Here is a 21,325-nt window from a genome sequence, read left to right as displayed (position 1 = left end):
GTGATGCTGGATAGTTAACCCTAGTAGAAAACACTTAATAATAGTAATAGTGGTAATAATAATAGTGATGATGATGTTCAGGTTTTAGTAAGTATTTTTCATTGCTAGATTTGAAAAGCACTTTACAAAGTCTATCAGAATCATTGGTCCCATTTCATAGGCAGGAAAACTGAGGTACAGTCACAGATAACTCGTGATATTACAATTTGCGTGGCTGAACTACAGTCCTCACAACTCCATTTTAGTCTTCTATCCACCGTGGTATGCTGACTTCTGCAGAGAAAGAGCCACACAATGGACTGAACGGAGTCAGCGGTTATCTTAGTCACTGGGGCGGCTGGGGCTGAATTGACCTGGATGGGTTTTGGTTATTTCCAAGTGTTTGCATTGCCAACCCCACCCTCCACCTAGACATACCCAGTTCCTCCCACTCCCCAATATTCAGGGGAAAGGGATGACACAGCTGACTGCTACTGCTCATTGCTTTCTGCTGCACTCTTCAGCAATCACCCTGAAGATGATTTCTGGGGCTTTTCCCATTTTGTGCTCCACCTGTGGTAACAAAAAGACTTCTGACTTCAAGGGCTGGGGAAAGGTCAGCAAATACCATGCTGGCAGTGGAAAGACCAGAGACCTTTACTTTGTGATCACAAGTGTGTGGCACCCTGACAGTGCTATTCAAGTGAGCAGAGGGACACTTACCTTTGAAAACTGGACAGATTTTCCACACAGTGGCAGCCCCTTCTCGGTTATACTGTCCCAGTGCTAATTCCATATAGAACAGGGGCATTCCAGCAATGATTAAGAAGAGGATATATGGAATAAGAAAAGCACCTAGAAAGAGAATAATTAGACATCATAGTTTGTGTTATGGTTACATTTTGCTTTCTCTATTGCTTACTTTTACTGGCTAAAGACAAAGTCACTGCCTTGGGAAGTAGAAAGAAAATATCAGGAAAGAAGAACCCACATTCTCTTGTCCCTTTCCTGTATTTTTTAAGGTCTCAGAGACAGAACCCCTGAAAAAAGCTGTAGACCATGCTTCCTATTTCCTTGTTTCCCTTGCGCTTCTTGCCTTCAAGTTTAAGGAAATGTGTCCGTGAAAATTAATCCCTAACTGAAGAAGAAATGATGCCAAGCACACTTGCAGACCTAAAAGGGATTATGAAAAGTTTTGTTAAATTTTTTTAGTGTAGTACATTCAAAAGGGACCATGGAGGCCAGCAGCAGAGGGAAAACAATGTCGTAAGAGTTCCTGTAAATATAGTTTAAATCATACTGTATAAGGTGTCTGCAGGAACCTCTGGCTTGAAAATTAATCACTACTGGTCAGTCATATGGAATTTAGGCTTCCATAGCATATTTTGGTTTTTACTATAATAAATTCCCTTATTTTTATGAAATGTGTTAGACAACACACCCCTTTCCAGCTTAGTGATTTGCCATTCCTGTGGAGCAGGTGCTGGGTTTTACTGCTGGGCCCAAGCACAGCATCTCTACATCGCAGCAGGACAGTGCCAGGGCTGCTGGCACCTTCCTGCAATTTGTAACATAACTTAGTTGAGGATTCACTTGGGTGTTCATACCACAGAAACTGTCACCTGTGGAAAAATCCTGATGTGTCAGTGCTACTATGATAAAAAGTATTACCAAGTCAAACACAAAAGGATCTTCTAATGTAGAAACTATCTGAAAATTTCTTAGTTATTTTATATGATCCAGGTCACAGAAAGAAGACTCCCCCAGCACATGGCTACATATACTATAAAAAATTAGACTTGATGCCATGTTTAATAATTGGGTAACCTGTCAGTCCTCTGCTTTGCGGTACCTGTAAAGTGTAGCTTTTATTTTATTGTATAGCTTGCTTGGTCCAGAACAGTTCAATTAATGCAAAATTTGTATAAAAAGAATTATTAGATTGTTTTGATAAATAAGGAGCTGGCAGAGTAACTATATGTCCTGAATTACTAACTGCTGTCTTTAGGAGTTAATATGAAAAAGAAACTACATTGTAAAAAACATAGGTAAATTGTTCAGCAAAAAACCAAAGCAAAACAACAGAAGCCCAACAGCAGCAGCTATTTCTCCCAATAGCAAGTAGGAACTTTTGCAAACCATTAAAAACTTGCATTGCTTCTAAATATATAAACTTACAGAAGGTATGTGTAGTCTGTAAAAGTACTAAAGCATGACACTATCTAAAACATGTCAGTAAGCAGCATGAATTGCGTATTTTAAAAGTACTTCTGAAACTACTGTCACACCTTTAAAAGTGAATAGTTGTTGCTCCTTTACCTTTCATGTTTGCTTTTCACAGGTATTACTAGTGTAAGCTGCCTAGCATGATGGTTCAGAGAGGGAGTTTTGAGAATAAGAATGGAAAACCAAACTCTGTTCTTTTAGTTATACCACAAATCTACTTCTAAAAGTAACATACTGTTACATAATAAGGGCATTTGAAAGTTTTAACTCTTGCGATGAAACAGAGACAAGGTATATAACAGAAAGAATAGCTTAAAGCTTTGAGAATGTATCCTAAAAGCTGAAATATATTGGTTGTATCACTTTGGGGGCAAGTGTCATCTTATTCATGATGTTTATATGCAACCTCTGAATGCAACTACAGTGCCAGTGATACGTGTTTTAATAATATTTCAGTGGTGTTCATGAGCTGCTTTCTACGATTGTCATGTTGAGCTGTCATATGTTTGAGTATTGTAGAGAAAAAAATACTTGTACTCAACAAATCCTTGATACACTGAAGTTCGGAGCTCTGTTAAATGTTGAAACATACTCAGCTAAGTCAGTCTAGGATACTACATATTGCTTTCACTATATCTAGTATCTAGAAAAATTATTTTAGGTGCTTTTACTGTCAGGGTTCTTGTAAGTGACAGCCTTTGAAGTGCCATCCTTGCCTTGCTTCGATAGTATTACAGTGTGTGGAGCTGACTCACAAACCAAGCTTATATTTGGGATGTATGGCGTCTGCACAGAGTACTGTTCAAATAAATTTAATTTCAAGAGACTGGGGAAAAAATGATGCCACAAACTGAATAGGGAAATCTGTGTTTGCGAAAGTTATCCTGGAGATGTGTAGTGGACATACATATTAAATGCTAGTTTAAAATACGTGGTTTTAAAGTATGACTAATACAATGACGAACTGTGAAGTGTACTGTACTTAGGCATACTTGCTTAAGCATCATCTACTTGGCGGCGAGTCATTTAAAGGAGGTTTCTTTCTTTTTTTTCTTCCCCCGCCCTGCCCCCGCAAGGGATTAATAAAGTGTGGTGTAATTTTCAACAAAGAGCAGTTACACAGTATGGCAGGGTTCCATAGCTGGGTTACTTTTCAGGTAACTAAATGATTGAAGTATTTTGAAATTGAGATAAATATCAAAGTAAGGCTGCTTAGTCACATTAAGTTGACTTAGTGTTTTGGAGACTTCTGGAAACTTTTTGTTTAACAGCTTCTGATTTAAGTAAAAAATACCAGGAAGTCAGGTATTTTGTAAATGTCTTGATATTTACTCTTCTCTTCCTAGCTATATCCAGAATCAAACTTCATGGTGTTCACTGAACCCTTTCTAAGATCATGGGCCCTTCAAAGGAAAATAATGATGGTCAAAGTATCATTCAAATTGCTGCAGACTAGAATGGTACACAATTTGTAGACAGCATATGTGACCAGTTTCACTCTGTGATTGTACACTGGCTCCATCATAGGACTGGTTTGTGTGCAGTATCTTACGAACAAGAGGTATTGTTCGGAAGGAGACTTCATACTGTCCTGCAAGTGTGAGCTGCCTGTGGGCCAGGGAGGAGGCAAACCAGCATCCTGGTGGGCCTCGTGCTTTAGGTCCACTGGTACGAATGCAAGCATCCTGCCAGACTTCTCTGAAGGAGCAGCCTCGCTCTTAATGCCTGGCTGGTCTATGAAGTCAAAACGTTAGGAAGAGTGACACAGTGCCAGCTGTGTCACTCCAGCCTGTGCCACCGGCCACAGAAAGTGCTGTGCTTTAATTGCACAAATACAAGAGGCCAGTCAGATCTGTACAGCCCAGACAGCTGAGCATTTCGGGAGCACGCACTTTGGCTAATGCTTCAGCCAGACTTGCCAAGGTCTACCTACCTCAGAGAGCTGAGGGAATGCAGTCTGTGGGATTGCTGCATTGGCAGTAACATACTGATAGCACTCGAGAGGATTCCGCTCCCCCACTGTGTGATGGGACGGGGTTGAGCACACAGCTGCATCCCATAAGGCAATCCTGGTTTCAGCAATCCCTAATGGCTCCTAATTTCCCTTTAGAGCTAAAAATCTGAAGTAATTAACATCTGTAGTACAGCCCTGGCATAAGAGCCGTACTTGACTTGCTACTGAGTCATGTGCAGCTCAAAAGCCACGGGTTGGCCTTGGACTATTGTGAATTGCTGCATCTCTCTGTTGGCAGATTTCATGACATCTATATACATTACTTAAGGTACCAGTGTATACATGGAGTTAAGACAGCTTTGTGTCTTTTGCAAAACTAGATTAGGTCAAGCCCTCAGCATCTACAAGAACCATCTGTGTGAAACTACAGTGGAAACTTACTTTAGAAAAATGAAACACTATTACATTTAATTAATGAAGAACAAAATGCAAGCGAGTATTTGCATTCCCGTGTTCAGTGCCAAAACAACTTCTTAATTTTCGTGTAACAGAATCCATGCAAAGAGTGTCTCCTCCCTGTGTTCTTCAGCATCCACAGCATCCTGGGGGGCGGGAAGCAAAGAGAGATACAGCTCTAAATACTCCTCTCAATCCTATTAGGTCATCTCATCTTCCTTTTAAATACCAGAAAGAAAGAAGCATTAATTTACTAATGACTGAAAAAAGATCATTTAAACAGCTGCTGTTATCCTGAAAGGATTTGTTGACGCATACACAAGAAGCAGGCCAGGACAGGGGGTAACTGAAACAACTTTGAACTATTTGTGCTCGTTAGCCTTCTGCATTTGTTACCATGGTTATTCTAGTCAAAATGTTAACTGGCAGGGATGTCTGCTAAAACAAGAATCTTTGAGCAAGTATTGCAGTATATTTTCAGGTAGGACTGTTTCCAGTATTTGTGCAGGAAAAGAGTCTAAAAGCAAAGATCTCCCAATTGGTGAATTGAATTAAAGCTAATCTCTCTATCTGATAACAACACTGCTTTTTTTTTTTTTTTCATCCTGAATAAACAGTACCTCAAACTATATCAGCAAACAGTTGATAGAATGCAGTAAGTTCGTTCAGACAATGAGGAAAATGGGTGGAAACTAATCTGTGCAGAGTTTTGTGAATGAAAAAGGAAGTCCCCGATGCAGAGACCGTGAAATCTAGATTGTACAGGATCACCACAGGTAGAAAAACTAGGTAACAGGCAAGGCAAGCATTTCTTAGTACGTGAATGCTAGTTCTGGCTCTTCAGCCTACTAGCCACCAGCTGGCTTGCACAGCCACTGAGGGCACCTCTGAAGGAGGTGAGTTTGGGCCTACTGCTGACCCCTGCGAAGAAGGGATGGAAGGGTCAACCTTTACTGACCTGAGGTTAAAAGCAATAAGGGTTTGCATGGTACAGCAAAGAGAAGTCTGAGATAGAAAGGAGCATGATATAACCTCAGTGTCAAAGCCAAGATGATGATTTTAACAGCAGCTGTATGATGATGTTGAGCCCAGCCAGCGATAGATTATAGTGGTCAAAAATAACATTTTTCTGCAAAACAGATTGCATGACATACTATAAAAACTTCAGCAGCACTTTGTGCATATAAAATCCTCCAAGTATGCAATAAAATCTTCTAAGTATGCAACCTTTTTCATGGAAAGTATTTTTGAATCATAAACCAAATGGAGCTATACCATGGTTTCTTTTGAAGCCCTTTTATTTAGCGATTCCCTCTGACAAACTGTTGCTAGATTTGAACCTATTTATATTTCTAATCTCAGTTTGGGCTCAGAGCTTTCAGTTTTTCCAGAATTCCAATTTTAATAGTGTTCCTTTCACTCAAAAGGAAGTGAAAACAAATAGTTTCCAGAAATGGTTCAATGCTGTTCATGGGCTGATGCCAGCTGAAGCTTGCATTTTTTGTCTTGAGCTGTTAACCTGCTAGCGCCTTGAAATCACTTAAGTGCAGTGAATTTATAAACTGGTCACTGGGTTGTAACAGAAAAGGTTACTCAAGCCCTTCTGTGCAAACCCAGTCATCTCTTTGGCTTTTTGTTACAAGAGTAATGAGCTAAAGAAACCCATTAGTAGCTATTTTGAACAGATTAATGAGAGTTAAATGTACCCAGCCACTCAGAGCAGCATGATTCATTCATAAATAACACCCAAGTCATTGGCTAAGGTCCTATTTACATAAATTAATGAAATGATCACATTTACAACAGTGTGTAGTTTAAAGATAATCAGAGGAACATACAAGAACAGAATCCTGGCCTGTGTTGCCTGATAGGAAATTAAGCAATAAAGAAAGAGACATGGTGGGTTTGAGAGATCAAATCAGGTTGGTCCAAGGTGTGGCAGTGGGAGCTCTGGAGCCTTGTGGCAGGCGCCTGCTGCTGACCTTTGCTGCAGACCTTCACAACACTCATTGCTGCCAGCTTAGGAAATGAAGCCATTACAATCTTCTGCCAGGAGTGTGACCATAGAAAGTCAAAAAATCTGCTTTACAAGGTTGCAGTGATAGCTTTTGGTTTTACATTGTGCCTCCTTATAGCAGAGGTACTATTGGAGCTGGCCCTTTTGTTTCTAAATAAATGAACTGGCATCAAGGTGAGTTTTGAGAATAGTTTGGTAGAGTAAATAACCTGGAGTTTGTAACGATGTGAAAGTCTAGCTACTAACCTTCCTGCCCAAATCCATCTTGTTGATTTTATGCCTTTTTCCAACTACCTGGCTGGTTTAAACAAGGAATGAGAGAGGAAGCGAGCTGGAATGTGGAGCCAGCTTGTAGACTGTTCTGCTATGTGGTTTATGAAATCCCTATTACTACTGTTCAATAAGACAGGGGTTTTTGAGTGGTAGTATCCTTTCCTGGAACAGCTAACACTGTTGGGGACAAAACAGAAAACTTTCTAATTCATAAGCTGCTCAGAAGGTGCTGGTCAGGGGAAGTGGGTAGTACTTGACTGCTGGGTCAGCGTGCATATGCCTAGCTGGAGAACACTGCTGCTTCACAACAGACATGACTGGAAGCTTAGAGATGATAAATTAAGAGGAAAAAATATTATCCTATCATTTTATTAATAGGAGTGTTCTATTCGTGTTTTTTCCCCAACCTTGCAATTATTAGGGGTGACACAGGGATATATTCACCTGCAATTGCATATAAACAAAACCACCCATGGAAGGTGTAGGCTGTACTTGAGATGTGCAAAATGAAGTGTCTGTCAAAATGTACCCTGATTTATTGGTGGGAGAACATCTATGGCTAAAAATATTTTTGAATGAAGACATCAGAAACTATTTGCTGTGAGCTTGTGGATCAAGATAAGCAGGTTTTGCTGGAATCCAGCACTGGAAAATCCATAATAAGCTAACCTCATGTGATAAGTTTTCCTTGAAATGTGTGTACTGAAAACCTGTTTTTCTGTGAGGTGCAGAATATAGTCATGAATATGAAAGGAAATACTACTTCATCACCTTTAGCTGTCTCTTAAATGTAGGGAACTCCTTGGTTGGTGCCAGGGAGATTCGGGGAACTACAGTTTTACTTCAGTTCAGGTACAGACTGTTAGTCATAGTTTTCTCTCCCTTCTTAGAAAACTTTTGTGTTCATATGTGTTTGTTTTGTCTTAGTTGTAAAGTAAAATTAATGTTTTCCAAATTCATGGATCCATCTGATTTTGATGACAGAATGGTTTGTTAGATACTTTGATCTAACTTCCTAACATAAACCAGTTTCAGACAGAAGAACATACAATCCTGACTTGAAGATATCAGGCAGATGCATTGCTTCTTTTTTTTGTGTGGCTTGTTTCATAGTTTAATAACTTTGGTGTTAAAAAAAAAAATTAAAAAAGTCATTATTTCTGATTTTAATATATCTGACTTTTGATTGTGGCAGTGCTTTCCCTGATAAATTAAAATGCCCTGCAATACTTTCTGTTCTCCTCCTGTGAAGATGCTTAAGTGCTGCAATCAAGTGTTGCAGCCTTCTTTTTATAATCTGAAGAGACTGAGTGAACTAAAATGATGAATTACAGTGTAATAATGATTCCTGCTTTTCTGTCTAAAATTCCCACCTTACAGGTGTTTCTTGGTGTAGCAGGTTTGTGTACTGGCAGGTTGAAGAGTTATATGAAACATTTTTTGTACCCACATTAAGTTATGGTACCTACTTTGTGAGCTGTGTGTTTGATGCTTCAGGAATGCCAAGTTTATATCCCTGAGATGTTCCTCCACCTTGCTAGAAAACAGGCTGGAATGAATCCTCTGGATTTCAGCCCCTTGCTTACGCAGTTTTTGTCCTTGCTTTGGTCTTTCTACTCTTTCTAACACTCTCAGGATTGCCCTTGTGGGAGCTGCTCACTGTCCTGTGCACGCTGTACAGGGTGTAAACATGGGGAGACTCACCTCCTAGTTGTGCCGCCTGCATTGTGTGCCTAATACGAGGTAGTAAGCCTGCCCTGGCAGAGCAAATTAGAGCCGCAGTAGTAGCTAAAGTACACAGTGAGACAAGGCACATTAAGTGTGCTTCGTTTTGTACGTGTAACAGTGCAACCTCTGGTTCACAACACAGCCTCGGGTGGAGGGCGTTTCTCATAAAAACTGCTTTTCTTTTGCAGGTTGTCAAAATAAAAAATGGCCCCAAAGTTAAGCACCCTCTGGAGAGGACACAGTACCCATTTTAGGCAGCATGAGATTCATAACTGTGCCAGGGTAAAAAAAAAAAGTGCTTAAGACATCTTAAATCAGCTCTAGACAAGTGCCAGGCAGCTTTCAAGAGGATTAATGTACAAACCAATAGGAGGTAAATGCCTTGAAATTCTGCTAGAGAAGAATCAAGTATAAACACTTTGAGGGACACTTCAAGCTTGCCTTACCATTTAGTGATTAATCCAATTTTAAGCTGTAACTCCAATTTTTGCACTCAATGACCAAAGCAAAACATTCCTTTTTCTTCATGGCTTTATTAGAGATTTATTTATAATAGTGCAATACTTTCTGTACTATCTTAGTCTTTACAAACTCTTGCACAACAGAATCCTCTAAATTCTTCCTATCAATAAAAGGTTATGTTCTATCCCAGAAGCCTGAGACAGTTACACGTTTCTGTCTGTAAGAATTCTAGTAAATCTAAGATTTTGTCTCAGTCATTATAAATGAAGCCTTGAGGATGAATGCTCTTTGGATGCCACTGAAGGAAGAAGAATAACTATCCTGTAAACTACATATAATGCATGTTTATATGAGGCTTTTGAGTAGAAGGCAAACAGTTACATATACTATAAAGCCATTCTCCATGTTTTATTAAAACCCACCTGTGTTTTCTGTCAACACTACTGGGAAGTATTCTTAATGTACAGTTTTCTGGTACATCTATATCTCTTAGACATGCTATATAAACTACAAAGTAGTGATTTCACACATATTTTAAAATGCATAGTATGCTATCTAGCCATAAAAAATATTTTCTTTTATAAGACAAATGTTGCATCATTTTAATTTATTTGTAAACGTTAATTGCTGTGTGTGATGCTGATAGCAAAAATTTTGGCAAATTTACTGTTACAGTGATGGCTACTACTGCATAATTGCCTAGAACAATGCAAAACACTGTATTCTTATCAGAGATTATAGTTGCTATTGGAATGTGCTACAGTTTTGGAGGGTCTGGGTAAGGGTAGCTTCCAAATAGCTGTGGCTTCTTTAGTTTGTATTTTTCTACTAACACTGAACACAAGAATATCACAAAAAATGTCACAGCATTCTTCACAGAAAACCTTTCCATTTGGAAAAAAAATGTGTATTTGGCCTTGGGTAGTGCTGGTAATATTCTGTATGCAATGCAGAGCCATCGGGTGGGGTCTCTGAGAATTCGGGCATTGTGGGCAAGAAGCAAAACTTTTCAGTAGCGTCCCTGCAACAGGAGGGCTGTAAGAACTACTTCTCTTGATGTTTTCTTGCTCCAAAGGGTAAACTGAGTCTCACCTAGACCAGTATGAAACCACAACAGTGCTGCATCAGTCTAGCTGTACAGGCCAGCAACACCCTTCCTTCATTTTGTGTCTAGCTCCTCTCCCTCTTCTGTGGGAATTAATCACACAAAAGTTTTTATTTGTGTTTGAAACCTGAGCTTTATGTTTGTTCTCATTTAGTGGATTATTTTCTTAATAGGCTTCAAGCAATGAAGTAAATTTTCCCCTCAGTCCAAGCTGTCCAGTACATACTTCATCACTGCCATTCTGCACAGGGCCTCCTAGCTTGAAATGCCATAGAAGAATGTGAAAATGACCTCAGGGCTCATCATAGCTCACTGCCAAGATGAGGCAGAGGCCTATTAACAGTTTGACGCAAAATCCTTCTTGTTTCAGCACGGTGCAAACTTTTGCTAGCAGATTGCAGGGCAATTTTGTTCACTGATTACTCAGACCTTATGATATCTGTGTGACTGAGCTTGGTCTTTTCAACTTATTACAGAGCATTCCCCCCCCCCCCCCCCCCCCCCCCCCCCCCATTTTTAAACAGCTTTTAAACACATAATACCTTGTGACTGTAAAGCAGTATTTAGAAGGGAAAATGTAGGTGATCTTGAAGATTTTAAAATCTCTTAATTTGGGATTAGAGACAGTGGTTTTGTCATCAGCCTCTGTGTGCATCAGTGAAGGATTAACCTGCAATTTAGGAATAGCCTGGTAACTGTTCTCTGTCACTTTCTTTTAGGGAAGAGTCAAGGGAGAGAAAGTAACTGATGCCAGCTATATTCCTACAACTACTAATTTCAAAAGTTAAAAAAATATGGGTTAGGCCCGAGAATAATTTTAAATGTCTTAAAAAGTAAGATCTTCTAGTCTAATCCTCTTTTCTGTCTGCTGCCTTTTAGTCTTGTACTTGCTTTGGATTTTCCCAGCTTTTCTCTTTAGCCTGGAGGGCTAGAAAGGGATTCTTGCCTAATCATTTGTCTCTATGAAACAGAGAGTAAAATGCACTTCTTAAAATAGTACTTTTTTTTTTTAATTTATTGCTTGAGCCCTACATAGGAGAATGCCGAGGTCATAGTCTAACTCTCACAGAGTAAATTCATTTTGTGTAATAATGGCCATCATCTATGTAAGTCCTGACATTTTGCTTATTAAGAAAAGTACTGAGCAATTGTGCTGATATTAGTCAGTGGAAGTCTTCTATATCAGTTTAGTCTGAACAGTTTTTTTATTACTTTACTCTGTTTTTCTTCTCACATAATTCTTAGTCTGGAAATTCTGTCTACTTAGGAGTCTTTAAGAGAGAGGCGTCTGTTATTTGGGTTGAAATCCTGGCTCTGGTGACGTCAATGGAAAAAAACCACCCATTGACTTCAGCTGGGTCAGGATTTCTCCCTTGTGGTTTATGAATCTATTGATTTTAACTAAGGCAGTAGAGCTATACATAAATGAGAAACAAACTGCAGAAAAAGAGCAGATGATCAAACTCATCCCCAAAACAAAATCCCGGAGTGTCTCCGCTCTCTCCAACATCTGCCTTATGATCTCATTGACACATCTGCATTTCTCTTTAGAGAGGAGACAAAAGCACTGCATGGCACAACTATTCCATAGTTTTGTGATAAATTTTATAAGATGCCTATGGACAGCTATAATCACCCATCAGTTGGGGGCATGAGCTTTTGAGCTTGCTTCCAGCATCAGTCTTGTTGGACATCAGATAGTCCTGCAGGCTGATGAAGAGTCATTTAGCAAAGATACTTTTGAGTAGCTTCTAAGTTGTGAACTTGATGTTTTGATAACACTTGGCTTTGATAACACTTTCAAGTATCATAGTAAGTCACATATACTTAATTGTTCTTGCTCACTGAAACCCTTTGCTTTCTGTTACTGGTGTTGTGAAATAATGATGCTTCTGCCAAAAAGGCAAGGTGCTGAGACCTGCTGGAAGGCAGGTTACTTTAACATTGAAGAAGAAAAAAACCAAACCACATGGCTGTCTTGTGGAATGGTAGTGAAAGTTTGTGTGGTGCTTGTTTGCTTTCCAAAGGTAAATCTTTTGGAGGGACTGCAGAGAACAACATCTCAGACTTAGTATGTGAGAAATTATTTTCTCCTGTATCATTCCTTGGGGGGAAGGAACTGTGTCTCCATTTTAATGTTGCACTCATTTTAAAAATGGTATGTTCAGGGGGTAACATCTTGTTATCAGTGGACTATCTCCTTGCTGTCATTGTGGCCATGCTGACAAGTGAGCTCCTTGATGTGAATTAGGCATAACTAAAAGCTGCCACTCCTGTAATGTCCTAATAAATTAAATTAATTAGGGAATCCAATAAGGGTTTGCTTGGGAGCAATCCTTGCTTTTACTGGGTAACTCTATATTTGAAAGTCATGAGCCACCCTGTGAGGTCCTCCTGTAATTCTTTTTTTCTATAAATGCAGTAGGTTGCCGTTACATTAATTATCAGGTTAGGATTTACTAAGCTCTATAAGGTTCTATTGCTCCACCTTGTGGTCTGAAAAAAGTTTTCTGTTACTCTGAGTGGTGTGTCCAGCCTCTCCCCCTTTTTTTTATTTAAGCTGGACTTTGGCTGGAATCAGTATCATACTTTTCCTCGAGATACGGATCTTAAGGGCAAGTAATGTGTTGTCACCTTTGGCATGCTTCAGGGTAGACATTGCAAGTTGTTCGATTACAGAAGAGAAAAAGGACGAAAAATAAAAAATCAGTGAAGAGTGCTGTTCAGTACACCTAGTTCAGAAGCTGCTGAATAAATTATAAATAGCTAGCAAAAAATAAGATACACAATACTCAGCTGCTTTTTTCAGTACATACACTAGGCCCATGGTAACAGCTTGTTTGCATGATCAGGGAGGCAGTCACATAGGGTGCATTCTTCCATGCTGCTGATGGGCCAGAAAATCAGTGGCTTCCTCCAGTTCTGCAGTCTTCAGTACAGCTGAATGCTATGCAATTACCAGGCCACAATCCTTCCTGTACATCAATGCCACAAAAGCTGTTTCTCAAACTAACAAGTGCTGTAGCGAGACATGGCTTTTTACTCACTCTGTCACTAACTGTGCTGCTTGGAAATCATCCAATATTTTTCTCCAGCCCTGAAATAAAGACTGTAAAAGAGTAATATTCTTCTGCTGTTGAAATCACAGCTCTTGTGTATTTCAGTGGGGTGGGATCAAACAGGTACTGCTCTTCTGATACTGGGTTTGTTCTAAGGAAGCAGTTTTTAACAAAGCAGTCCAAGAAAGGCTTTTTGTAGTCTTAACACCACTGGTCTGGGAGTGTTGGATCCTATTTTGGACATTTACATTAGTGTATATTCTTAAACAATAGTAATAGCCAAACAATAGCAACCAGTTAATACCTATATTAAGAGCAATCACTTGTGCTTTTGGAAGTGAGTGGTTGTGTTCATAAAGCCTTAAAGAGTAGGAGCACTGGAAAAATTACCATCTTCTATAAAAAGGCTTATTGTATAATAAGGGCAGCTTGTCTTACTGCATACCAGCAATCAAAACGCTAGTCATAAAAAACGTTTATGGACTGGCAAAGGCAACTGCCTGCCCAATCCTGTCCAAGTTTTGTTTAGTAATACATTACCATAGATTTCTGTGCACTGGAAAGTTGGTAGTGTGCTTTGGATGAATATGAGTGTAAAGAAACATGTGGCTTATGTACCCAGACCTCCCTGCTGACAGTTTCTGTTTCTGAATGATAGACCCTAGTTCTCAGAGTGGCGTACTGTGCTGTCACCTTTGTCATGCTTCAGGAGAGAGATTGCAAAACTTGTTTAAATAGAGAATAGGGGAAAGGAGAAGGAAGAGTGAAATAAAACAAAGGATAGCTTTGATAAGTAGTTTAGATGTTCTTTCCTATGCTCTTCATGAAGAATAATATGTCAGAAAGCAAGGAACTTAACTGTATTCCCTTCCATTCCTTCCACCTCCTTCACCCTTCTTTATGGATTAGTTTGAAAATCTGTATGGTTAAAATTAAGTATATGGAATCTACACAGAAGTTAAGATGGTGAACCATACTACAGTTAACTTTCCAGAATTTCCATGAGAACAGGGATTATTCAGCATTACTGGGGGTCTAGGCACTTTTAGTGCTGATTTCCTGAAGGATTCAGACATCCATCTTTAGGAAGTCAAGCTGTGAGTGTCAGTAAAGCCTTCCATTTGAAACTATTCTGACATGGCACCGGTGCGTGAGACCTACACAATCAGGATGAAATCTTGCCATGAAAGGCTGAAAACTTGGAGGCAGGGAGAAGGAAAGGGGAAAATTAAGGAGTTATAGTTGGAGGAAGGAATTGTATGTTGTCAAGACATGGGTAATAGGCTACCAACATGAATCCTTTGTCTCCAAATGCCCTGAGGAAGTGAAATTGAAGATTTATAATCAGTGTGATATTCCTGGAATCTTTAAATACTCTTCATTGAAACTGGATTGGGGCAGTGGAATTGTCCTGAATACAGTTTATTTCAACCTTAATAATAACGATGATGATGATAATAATTTCTCGTTGTCATGTTTCAAGTCAAGAAGAGTCAGTTGCAAGATTCCCCGAAATCCCTTATCATGATTTTGTATATTCTATATGAAGGATTCATACAGAGAGAATGGAAAGTACTAACATCAAGGTAGTACTGAAAGATCTAGAACTGTATTACAAAGACACTCCATTTAAATTAGTCTCCTGCCACCTGAATTACAATATTCTGATATATCTCAAACTATGGAATTTATTTGGTTATGTTTTATTATTTTGTAACAGTGTTGAGAGCAGTTAGGTACCACAATCTAATAATTACAAAGTATGTAAATCCTATGGAGTTTGCAGTGCAAACTGGTGTTAGAGAGCCGTATTACAGTTCTTAGCTATTTAATCAATTGGTTAACCTGAGACAAAGGCTTTAGAACTGAGAGTAGCTGATGTGCCTACCATTAGACATAGCAAAAATTAAGGCATAAGCTATTGGATGTTGCTTCTCAGAACTGCTCGAAATTCTTTAAACGATTTGTTTCCATTTCAATTCACAGCAAGAGGCTCAGTAATTTGTGAACTGATTTTAATCATCAGTTCCCTCACAGCATATCTAAACACTCACTAGAGCTGTATGTTCCCTCTGATCTTATGTGTAAGTAGTTGTATTAGCATTCTGTTTCATATCAGTGTGTGTGGAGGAAAGTACCTGTCTCAAAATAACATCTTTAGACTGCTGGAGCTCTATTCACATATTCACTGAACTAACAGACAGGGTTTTTTTTATATTTTGCCAAAACATGAAAGGGCTATTGTGCCCCCAAACCGTGCAGACCATGTCTCAGTCTCCTTAGAGGTATTTTGGGTTCTTCAGTGAAGAAGGGCTGTTGGCTGCTACGCTAATATGGCCTTTCTATTTTCTATTGCTCCCAATGATTTGAATAAAGAGGTTAAAAAGTGTTAGTGAGAAAACACACTAGAAACAGATGAAGCTTAAGTGCCTGCTATTTCAGCTTGAATGAGTATCCAAAACCTGAGATCTGTAGGCAAACTGTAAGAAACTCCTGTATCTGTTTTAGTAGGTGTTAATAAGAATGTAGAGGGCTTCCTAATGCAACTTTCAGAATTTACGTGTTCAGGAGTGATATCTTTCCTATTGCAGTGGGTTTCTAGGGATATTTCAGTACTTCAGTTCCTGACAGAATTGTGAAAGGCATGCAGGAATGAAGGGGTGGGGGTGAAGACCCTAAGCAGAGATTTTAAATTTCCAAACAACTGAACAAAGTTTACTACTTGATGTCTTTTTCTGCCTCTTACTTTAGAATCACGTGCTTCTGAGTGGTAATCAAAGTGTATTCATTCAGTGTGGCTTAGAAGAGCATATCTTTGCTTTTGTCAGAACAGCTCATTTGGTCCACACCAGCTTTTTTATTGTGTTGATAATGTAGGAAAAGCAAAGGTGGAAAACCAGTTTTGGTGACTGACTGGAGCACCCCTTACATCAGTTCTTGATGCTTGCCCTGCCTAAATCACAGGATGGTCCTTTTTAAGTGTAACATCAAGCTAAGTACTATAAAACTTATCTGGAGCCTTTCTATGCTTGCATACCTCTAGAACCTTTGTAAAAATGTCAATCTAAGCATTGCTAGAATTGTTCGGGGACAAAAAACTTCTCCATTCAGCAGGTATTTAGTACCACTTATGCAGTATTTCATGATCTCTTACCCCAGAGTTAGAAACTAGAATTTTAGAATTGATGAAAGATTTGGGTGAGAAAGGTTCAGTTATTCCTTATCAACTATTTGTAATACTTCATATGTAATACATATATGACATAGTGGCTTCTAACCCTGCAGACATTGCAGTTCTGAAGATTTATTTTGCAGAGCCAACAAGACATGTAGAGGAGAACAGGGAATTTCAGAGAAGTGACTGGCAACTGGCATGTGAGCTACGGTGCTGGTAAGCCTAGGTGAATCAATGCTCTATATGCACCAGGTGATTAGTGGCTGATCAAGGAAGGGAAAGAGAAGTGATGAAGAAAGTCACATAGGAAAGGGAAGACAGCACCTGTTTGCTGGCCACTGAATCCAGCTCTGGGGAAGGAGGTATTGTCACACTGAACATTGTCCCCAATGCCACATGATACCCAGGAGTGCAAAGATCTTGGCCACAGTGTGGAGGTCAGCATAACAGTTTAATGTATCTGAGGTCACTGGTTTAATGTGCTAACGGGAATTGAAACCCCTTTATTAGGAAACCAAAATCACTAGATTTGCATCTAAGCTTTGATTGATTGATGAGTCAAACTCTTGGCGTAGGCTTTGCAGTTAGATTACTTCAAAGTTGATTTATTACTATCATCATCAACGCTATTTTGGAATGTAAACCATGATATTACAAGGTAAAGGTCATCCTCCTTTGAAGTGTAAAGTGCCAGATTATATTCTTTCTCAAATAGTGATTAAATTTGGTGGCAGACACTTGGCAAAACTCAGGGGGCAGGCAAGGTGCTGCTGGTCAGCATCACAGCTTGCTTTTGGTGATAGCAGTGCACTAGCCAGGCTCACAGCTCTGTGGGAGGCGATACTCTCAAAGGTGTCGTTCTCAATGTGTGATAGCTCTTGGCTCCTGGCTTTGTGCGAGCCTTGTCTGCAGGTATTTGGTATTATTTGTGTGCTGTCTTTGGTACCTGTGCTGCAGATTGCTCAGACCTGCATTACAGCTTATGGAAGTATGAATAGGAAAGGGAGCCCTGGGATAAACTGTAAGATATTTCTGTTCTAAAGCAAACTGACTGTTGGTGAACTGTTCTTTGAAGCACACAATTTCTTCTAGAAATACTGTGGTCTAAAAGCACTTAAAGATAAAATAATGCTTCAGAGGAGATTAAAAGTGTATATTCTGATAGCTAGAGAACTGTTAACATATTTATCTGCAGCTATTCGTAAATTCATGAAAAGCTTAATCTGATTCTTATGATACAGTAAGTCTCCAGCGACTAATCCAACAATTACACGCTTCCTAATGAGTAGTCTGTACATGACTGACCTTGCAAATACTTTGGCTCACAAAAAAAGTACGTTATGTTGGTAAATTCTTTCTCAAAAAATTTCAATGGGAAATATTAATTTTGCCTGTGACTATGCAGGAAAAAACCCCCCCAAAATTAACATTAAATGAACTATAAAACTAACCTAACTAAAAGTACCTTGTACATGAACTGCAATACCTTTGTCAACTAAGCATCATCCTCCCCCACTGTGAGCACATCAGTTAATCATACTAGGCATTACTCAACTTCATTTGGTATCAGTACAATCTTAGATGTAATCCAAATATCAGGGTAAATCTTTCCCTAAGTTGATGAGAGTCTGATTTTAATATTCTTCTTATTCTTTAATTCAGCATAGCTTCTTACAGAACTGGGGAGCACTTAAAAGGTTGGATGTGTTATAAAGACTCGTTTTGAGTACATTGATGTTGACCACTTAAGAGTGAGTCATACAGCTAGGGAGTTTCTTTTTAAAAAAAAGAAAAATGGGCTCTTGCCAGAAATGAGTTATAATGAGAATACAGCACTTGTGAGAACAGCCAGTAGAAATGACTGTAGCTGATGATTTCTCCAGTGACATACCCTGCTCCTTGAAACTCTCACAAATGGACTGCACAAAAATTTTTTTTTGTTTGATTTGCTGTGAACAGTGCTTATCCATTGTGCTGTGAGCAGCAGTCAAAACACATGTAAGTTGTGGTGTTTATTGATCAGCCAGACTAACAAGGTAATGTTGGAGAATTCCACCTTCTGGAGTGTTGCTTTATCAGCTTAACGAGAGCTTGCAGAATTTTATCATTGTACAGAGCCTCCCTGTCATCTTACAAAGTAGTTTAGAGCAAGGAGTGGGCATATCCTGCTTCCAAGAAGTCAGTGAGGGCAAGATATCATCCACTCTGTTCATACTAAACTGTTCTGAAAGTTTTCTGTGGCCTGTTTCATACTGTAATACAACCAGTGAATCTGTCTCTGCCCTTGTAAGGCAGGCAAGTCCTATGGAAGTAGGTAACTGATACAAAAAAATAAACACACTAGCTTTTTAGATCTTATTAAAGATTGGGGATTATTTTTTTTTATAGCAAAAGAATGTTTCCAAAAGTCACAGTTGTTCAAAGAAGGGTTTACATTCTGCCATCTATCTTTGTGCAGAAGTCCCATTGGGGGTCTCTCAGCAGGCTACTCCCAAAACACAGATGTTTCTGGCTATTCATTCAGCATTTTAGTGCTGCTGGATGCTTCTTACCCTAGCTGTTTGTTACTGGGAGCTTGTTAAAATACAAATGGGTTTTCTTGTTAACACCACCAGTGTTGTCTCGTTACCTAACGTAAAGAAGTCTATATAACTACCACTGGGTGGTGTATGCCTCATGTAAGTAAAACTTAAGTAAACTGATTATCAGAGTTTTGTATGTGTGGAACTTCAGGATCTAACCCAAAAGCCCATGTCTTTTTTTTTTTTTTTTTTAATCAGGAGATTTCCCTGGAGTTTATCAAAGAAGCTCAAGGATTTGGCTAGTAAGAAACTAGGTGTGTATGTGCATCCATTTCCTTGTAAAATTCAACTTTGAATGAGGGAATACAGTGTGTATTTATACTTTCCTTCTGAGTTCCTGTAAGTTCTCACGCTTTATTGAGAGCCACCTATTTTTACAAGCATGGAGAGGCCCTTAGCGTGTCTGCTGGCATTTTAAATTAATCATAGCCAGTCTTAGGGACGTAACAGTCCACACGTCACCCCACATCACATTTTTTCAGATGTAGAGGGGAATGCCATTTTCTATGACTTCCATGTCCTTGATGCTGTTGTTCAACAGCTAAGAACATTAGTAGAACCTTTATGGGTGCAGATTTTGGAAGCATAACAGAATTTCTTTTTGTCAGATAGCATGAACTATACTGAAAACAAGTGTTAAAATACTTTAGTGACTTAGGGCTTCTGGAATTGCAATGTGTTTCGTTTTCACTGCCTAATTTCTATCAATCTGTTGAAGTTCTGATACAAGTTCATAACCCACGTTTGATTATCTTTAAAGTCAGCTTTAGCTGAATGGCTGAGGCTGAGTAATTGCTGAGGCTTTCAGAATAAAGAGAAACTGAGGGAGAAAAAGGAAACCTTTTTCCTTCCACTGATTTACTTAATATAATGCCATTCCATTCAACTTTAATCTGTTTTGGTTTTTTTTTTTTTCCTTTATCTAGTAGCTCCTTTATAATATTAAAAAGTCAAACTGGAATCCTATTATGAGCATCCTGTAAAACTTCTTTTAATGAGCAAGTCTGAACGTGCTATATACAAGCATAGAAACGCCAACTGATTTTGTCTCTTTAGCTTGCTCGGTAGTCCAGCTAAAACTACTAGGATAATGAAATCAAATTTTCTCCATGTCTGTTAGTACCTTGATTTTTATTACATTTTCTTTATGGAGATACATAGGCCAGCAGTTATATGAAACCCTTTGGATTATTTTTTTGAGGCAGTAAAACTTGTGCTAGTGCTAGAAACGTTCTCTCCTGCAGTAGGAGTGTGCTGGGGGGGGGGGGGGGGGGGGGGGGGAAGTTTCTGATATCTTTGATTCAGGACTGGAAAGATATCAACAAAATCTAACAATACTCCATTGCTCATGTTCTTTGGTCTTGTATGAAAATTTACCCATGAAGCAAACAAGCTTCCCAAACCAGTTTGATAAAAAGAAGGGACTGAGATGGCTTTGAAACTCAGTAAACTACTTTTAGAGCCTGAATCTCTTACAGGAGTTTCTGTTAAATGAAATTGATACACTTGTCCAACATGGGAAGCAATGGATAGAAAATTTTTAAGATACCATAGAGACAATTGTTGTAAAGAGAAGGAATAGACCTGTTAACCAGTCCCTGGCTATATTTCCATTCCTTGCTTCTCAGTGCAGGGTCTGTCTTGGATATTCTGTTGTGACTGAATACTGTTAGCTGATATGCTGATGGGCATACTCCATCAAACCACACAGAAAAGGAAAAAACAATCTCAGTGTCTAGATATGATTAAACTTAATTAAGCCAACCACAATCAAACTCTTCATCCAGCTTATCTAGCTGATGTCCTCTGTGACAAGAGCTCCTTAGGAAAAGCCCATTATTATATGGTTTTTGACCTTCAGGATTATTCCACCTTTCATTATATGGTAAAATAAGTCTTAAGTGCCAGTACAGGATGTTGTGGTATTATGTATGTGTTCAAGACTGACATCCTAGGGGTTGACTGATGCTTAATACTGCGGTTTGCTCTCTATTGAAGAGCAGAGTAAAGAAGTGCTTAATATCAGTAAGCAGTTCTCAGTCATCCTGTAGACTTTGGTAACATAGGGCCTCTCTACCTTTGCTTGTAAAGGTCTGATTTACTTTGATGGTATGGAAGAATTGGTGCAAACTTTTCACTGAAAGGTGCCTCTTGCAGCTGTGAAGTAGTTTACTTGCTCTCCACTGCAATTTGAAAGTATTTGAATTAAAAGATGCTAATGAAGACCCAGGTTTCTCTAGCTTAACTGACATAAGATAACACATGGAGACTAAACAACATGCAGGAGGGTTGCAGACTGTTTGTTATCT

General features: G+C 39.0%; 1 protein-coding gene and 1 long non-coding RNA gene across 8 annotated transcripts in view; one reads left to right on the top strand and one right to left on the bottom strand.

Annotated features, from left to right (window-relative positions):
- Positions 1–21,325, top strand: part of LOC129785618 (uncharacterized) — a 786,935-nt gene that overhangs the window by 93,275 nt on the left and 672,335 nt on the right. The gene's annotated exons all lie outside the window — the stretch shown is intronic.
- Positions 1–21,325, bottom strand: part of SLC6A2 (solute carrier family 6 member 2) — a 77,978-nt gene that overhangs the window by 54,770 nt on the left and 1,883 nt on the right. Inside the window, 1 exon segment of the mRNA XM_055818449.1 lies at positions 703–834. Within this exon segment, the coding sequence (XP_055674424.1) occupies positions 703–834 (132 nt within the window).

Source organism: Falco peregrinus, chromosome 14 (assembly GCF_023634155.1).
Source record: "Falco peregrinus isolate bFalPer1 chromosome 14, bFalPer1.pri, whole genome shotgun sequence".
NCBI classification, from domain to species: domain Eukaryota; kingdom Metazoa; phylum Chordata; class Aves; order Falconiformes; family Falconidae; genus Falco; species Falco peregrinus.
This window is presented reverse-complemented; position numbering and strand designations above follow the sequence as displayed.